At 43.3% G+C, this 6,000-nt stretch overlaps 1 protein-coding gene across 1 annotated transcript in view; it reads right to left on the bottom strand.

Annotated features, from left to right (window-relative positions):
• Positions 1–3,101: 3,101 nt before the first annotated feature.
• The window catches only part of CFI (complement factor I), a gene marked incomplete at both ends in the record, with an annotated part of 39,592 nt that continues 36,693 nt past the window's right edge, over positions 3,102–6,000 (bottom strand). The window contains 2 exons of the mRNA XM_080696989.1: positions 3,102–3,319; positions 5,378–5,482. Of these exons, the coding sequence (XP_080553115.1) occupies positions 3,102–3,319; positions 5,378–5,482 (323 nt within the window). The remainder of the gene's footprint in view (positions 3,320–5,377; positions 5,483–6,000) is intronic.

The raw sequence follows: 6,000 nt of genomic DNA, 5'->3' as shown, positions 1-6,000 counted from the left end.
CCTAGCTTTCTGGAAATTGGTGTTTTCAGCTCTGCTACCAGAATCCTTAAAGTTTGGTTCTTTCAGTTTTTCCAGGGAAGTTCCTGGTTCTGAAATAAGTCTTCAAAAGAAAGGACAAAATGTATTAAGGCCAACTGGGTCCAGCCCTCAGTCAAACCCAAAGCTTCTCCTTTTTTCTTTTTCTCTTCAGTTGATCCTGGCAACCCAATTTCTTATATCCTAATAGCCTCTGCTCTGAGGACTCCACTTTAGACTTCCACTTGTCACCTCTTTTGGCCATTAAATTCTCAAGTGCCAGCTTCTCTGGCTGATGAAGCTGCAGTCCTTTTCTCTCCTGTCGCACACCACACATTCTCACTGAGCTCCACAACACCATGGATTCAAAACGACCCACACTGCCCACACCTTCAATTTCTTTCTTCTCTTTGTTTCTGCAATCAGTGGCAATACCAGTCACCGCAGCACCTGAGAGAACATCTGGTCATCACCCCAGACTCAAATCCCTCTCCCTGGTACCTGTCATCTATTTTGCCCCCAGTGCTATCTTTTCAATTGTTAACATCTAGAACTGGTGCCATCCTCTCTCTAACTCAGCTCTAGTCTATACCATCACTTTTCATTTGGAGTTTCCCATCTTCCCTACCTCATTTCCAATTCCTGCCTCCCCCATACATCTTCCTCACTGCCTTCAGCCTGCACTTTGTGTGTGCATGGTACTGGAGATTCAACCCAGGGGTGCTCTACCTCTGATCTACACCCCAGACCATTCATTCATTCATTGGTGCTAGATTCTACATCTGTCCCGAGACAGACCTCTAACCTGGAAATTTCCCTAGAGTTAGGTTGTTTCTCTCCTGCTGTTTCATCTCTCTGGTCTCTGCCTAATGAAGCCACGTTGGAGAGCTGCCTCTGCCTCTCAGGGTCTGACCCTGGTCTACTCTGCTTTGAAGCCTCCAGTTCCAGGTCACTGTGTGCAAATGGACTTGGTCCTTTGAGGGGCAATGATACCACTCCTCCCAAGTACTGGGATTACAAGCATGCACCACCACGCCTGCCACAATGCTATATTAAAGGTAATATTTACATAATATTGAACACCTCTTCCTATGGGATGATGATAGCTGTGCTTTAAAATCAAGTAATAAAACTAGCAGATACTTATTCTTTGAGCACCCTCTGAGCACCGTGTGCTAGGGGCATAGCCAGAAGGAAGAGAGAGAGAAGGCCTCTCTGATGTGTCTTATATGTACTTGGGACAAGACTGTATGGGGAGTTTTCTCCTGCCCAGGGGCTTTTCTACCTCCAGGCTACACTCCCAGACTTCTTTTATATTTTATTTGGAAACAGGGTCCCAGTAAGTTGCTGAGAGCCTCACTAAGTTGCTGAGGCTGGCTTCGAACCTGAGTGATCCTTCTGTCTCAGCCTCCCAAGCACTGGAATTACAAGCGTGCACCATCATACCTGGTGTGACTGTGAGGTTTTGTTGCCAATTTTTACCCCAAAGGCTGTGTCCATTTTTCATCTCAGAATTGTGGACTCCCCCCCCCCCAAAAAAAAAAACCTGTGGAACCAATAACAAGATGAAGTATCAATTGAGCAGGGAAGGGGACTTTAATTGTTAGCCAAGAATAGGAGAAGTAGGAGATAAATTTACAAACCAACTGCCCCTCTTGGGGATGGGCAGGTTATATAGAAAGTGTAGAGTAAAGGAAATGAGGGGAAGGGATAGGCTAATAAAGAGGAAGGTATTCATGTGTCTGTCTGGAAATGGACAGAATTCAGGTACCACCTCTTTTTATGCTTTTCATGGTTCTTTCTGGTAGGCCGGCCAGTTGTCAACAGCTGCTACACTGATGGCGGTGCCATTTAGTATGTAGATGGGACTATAATGAGCGTACAAGCCGGCCTGTGGTCCTCTCTAATGGCCGTCTTAGATACAACTAGTTTTGGACTGCCCACCTGAGGAGAAACTTCTGGCTTTCAGGCACCCATTCCTCAAAGATAAGCAAGATTAGGGTGGGTAGAAATTCAGCTAGGTCACCGAGCAGTACCAGATCAGAACAGAGTATCAGATCGATGCTGTGGAGGTTGATGACTGTGTTGGAGTATCTGTGGGTCGTGGAAAGCTTTGGCAAAACAGCCAAGGAGAACTTGTGAAATGAAGGAGCGGAGACAAATTTTTTGAAAAATTTTAATAAAGTAGAGAAATGGGGCAAGATTTGTGAGATAGGTTATCACTGAGTGCCAAACTTTTTATGTATTTAGTTTCCTTTCCACACAATTCCATGTTATAGATGGAAAATGAGATACAAAGACAATAAGAAATTTTCTCTGGTCAATCTTAGGTGGTGGAGATAGAGTTTGAGCTCCGGTTTACATTTTACATCAGTTAGCTGGCTAAACCCTTTGTAGTAAACATATTCTTGCATGAAGAGATGATTTAATTAAAATTTCTGAGTGATAAGTTGGGTCCCCCCCCCTACGTGATCTCGCAGCGGAAGCCAGAAGTGGAGATATCGCGAGACTCCAGGTGCCTCAAGACTCCAAACATCGTGATGCTACTGATGTCGTGAGAGAATCTGCATGCCTGTAAAACAGCGGTGCCTCCGATTCCCTACGTGACTCAGCTGGCCGATCGGGACTATGTGCAACTCTCCAGAGGCGTGGCCCGTTGCTCCCTTCCCCCACAGCCGGCTGACTCTCCAGAGGGTGCTGGGTCCGAATAGAACAGTGGTCTCTGATAACCCGGTTGGTGTTTTTACCTCCCTCCTGACACCCTATTTTCAACCTAACACTGATAAATAAGACTTGTGGACTTTGGGTACAGCTCAGTGGTACTGAGGATGCATGAGGCTCTGGGTTCAGTCCCCCAAATCACCAACTGACCAACCAACCAACAAAACCTTTGCATGTTTGACCAAAATATTTATTGAGAACTCTACAGCGAAATTCCAATATGGCATATACTTTGGAGAGAACTTTAAAATTATCTAATAAGATTTGTTTCATTTTCCCCCTAAAGAAATATCAATTATACAGTTTCATTTCAAATAAAATGGAACTCCGGAGAGAATAAGGGTAGAAAGAAGGAGATCACAATTTCAGATATTATACTGAGAAACAGAGGATCTTCCCACATGAGAGCTAATCCATTCAAAATAATTGGCCACTTTGGTGTAAACACCCGGGAATTCTGGTTTTCCACAGTTTTCCCCCCAACTCACAATACCCCAAATGTAAGTCACGTTGTTGACATCCTCACAGACTAAGGGGCCTCCGGAGTCCCCTTTACAGGCATCAATGGAGCCGTCATTTGTACCTGAGAGAGAGAAATCACAGCATATCTGCTTTGCTTGTCCATGCCACCATTAAAGACTTCCGCTTTCTTATACTTTCCTGATGAGAAATGACAGGGCCTTTCCCTACTCTGCTCGGTTTGCAGAGTGGGAAAGATGCAGACTGGGAAATACTTTATAAATCTGTTCTTTTTCCTAAGTTAGCATGTTCTTCTTGTCTCTGTTCTCTGTGCAGCTGTGTGCTGGGATAAAATTACAACCTGAAAGTAGCATCAGACACTGGGTGGGAAAATAATAGGAATACCTAGTGCTCACTGAGTGCTTCGTAGGCATGCCATTCATTACATTAATTCCCACCATGATTCCAGGAGGCAATATCATTATTTTCCCCAGTTTACAGCTGAGACCAATGTGACATCCAGAGGTCGCTAACTTGTCTAGGTTCCCTTGGTTCGTAAGTAGCAGAGCCTGGATGTGAGCCTCGGCAGCCAGACTGTAGGGCTTTTTAACCGTGACATCTGCCCGATGGCTCGTCAGTAGGACAAGCTCCTGAGAACTGGCCTTCATCTTTCAGTCCTGTAACCTACTCATCCCTTGTTTGTTGACTGGCAGTTTTTGTTATTCCTCATTTGTCTACTGTAATTATGAACTCCATTTCAATCGAGGAGCGCAGCCAGGCATAATGGTACCCACCTAATATCTTGAGAGGCTAAAACAGGAGGATTACAGGTTCCACCTGGCCAGCCTTAGCAACTTATTAAGACACTGTTTCAAAATAAAATAGGGCTGAGAATATAGCTCAGAGGTACAATGCTCCTGGGTTCAATTTCTAGTATTAAAACAACAACAAAAAAGGGACAATTTCTTCTTACTTATATAACTTTCTAACATTTTAAAATCAGTGGTTTGAGTTTGTCCTCTCTCCTCAGAAGATTCATATGCTGGGAGCCTGGTCCTCAGTGCTAAGAGGTATCCAATGAGGGTTGTTATAAAAAGAGCAAGCCGGGTGTGGTGGCGCACACTTGTAATCCCCGTGCTTGGGAGGCGGAGACAGGAGGATCGCGCAGGTTCGAAGCCAGCCGCTCTGGCTTAACAGACCCTATTTCCAAATTTAAAAAAATATATAAAAAATAGGTCTGGGAGTGTAGCCCAGAGGTAGAAGGGTTTCCAGGAACCCCAGTACCACCAAAAAAAAAAAAAAAAAAAAAAAAGAGCAAGCCACAGCTCACTCTGTCTTCAGCTTTCTGTCTTGTTATTAGTACTGGGGATTGAACCCAAGGGCACTCAACCTTCCAGCTACACCTCCACCCCTTTTAATTATTTATTTAATTATTTATTTATTTATTTATTTATTTATTTATTTATTTATTTATTTTTGGTGCTAGGGATTGAATCTAGGGACATTCTACCTCCAAGCTAGATTCCCAGACCAATTTTAATTTTTATTTGTAAAACAGGGTCTCACTAAGTTGCTGAGGCTGGCTTTAAACCTGTAATCCTCCTGTTTCAGTCTACCAAGTATGTGCCACCATTCCCTGCCTTTTTTTTTTTTTTTTTTGATGGCACTGGGGATTGAACCCAGGGGCATTCTACCTCCAAGCTACACCCCCAGCCCTATTTTTTATTTTGAAACAGGGTCTCACTAAATTGTGGAGGATCTCACTAAGTAGCTGAGGCTGGTCCCAAACCTGAGATCTGCCTGCCTCAGCCTCCCAGGTACTAGGATTACGAGTGTGTGCCACCATTCCTGGCCTACTTTTATTTTGAAATAGGGTCTCACTAAGTTACCATGCAACAGCCACAACCCTGTCTCAGCCCCCCAAGTCCTGGGTCACAGGCCTGTGCCCTGTGTCTCTGTCCTTTGATGTGCTCTCTGACTTCCCAACATGCTTTCACCATTGTGGAGCCTCCACAGAAGTCCTCACCAGAGCTCAGTGTGGCCAATGCCATTTCCTCAAGGTTGCAAAACCACAAGTGTATAAACCTCTTTTCTTTATAAGTGCAGAGACTCAGGCATTTCACTAAAGTATCAAAAAGCAGACTAAGACAGTACCCTTCTCAGACAAGCCATTGACACTTACCTGCACATTCCATTTCTTTTTCATAGTAGCGATTTGGGTAAAACTTAGAGCAGTTGCCTATTAGGTAAACTTCACCCCACCTAAGTGAATAGACTCTTTGGTTATCTAAACAAAGTGAGAAAAAAAATTAGATTGTTAGAAGAAACAAATGAAGAATCTAAATAAACCCTTAAGCAACTTAAACCATTGGAATACAAATGATTACATGTGTTCCTTAATACATATAAACTTTTGAGGATAATTCATTAGCATATTTAATTATACTCTTCTCATATCCCTAGTTGCTATAACTGTCTTTCTAAACTTTGATGGATAGTCAAGGTAGATTACTGAACATAAAGTCTGGGTCCTGCTCATTTACTAAAAAGCTGGTAGCCAGAGATGAATGAGATAAAAGCATTCCTTTTTGGTTGCTGAGTTTAGCAGAGGAGTTGGAAAAGAATTAGTGATTGGGTCTTCTCACATAGGTACCTCCTATCTTTTCCTAATTCCTATATTTCCTTGAAATTACATATTAGAGTGAAAATAACTTTCTAAGAAGTTAGAGTAGGAGCCAGGGTCAGTGGTGCACATCTCTAATACTAGTACTTAGGACAGGCTGAAACTGGAGGATCACAGGTTCG

Source organism: Muscardinus avellanarius (genome assembly GCF_963383645.1).
Source record: "Muscardinus avellanarius genome assembly, chromosome: 6".
NCBI lineage: Eukaryota > Metazoa > Chordata > Mammalia > Rodentia > Gliridae > Muscardinus > Muscardinus avellanarius.
Note: the sequence above shows the minus strand (reverse complement) of the source record. Positions and strands in the feature narration are given on the sequence as shown.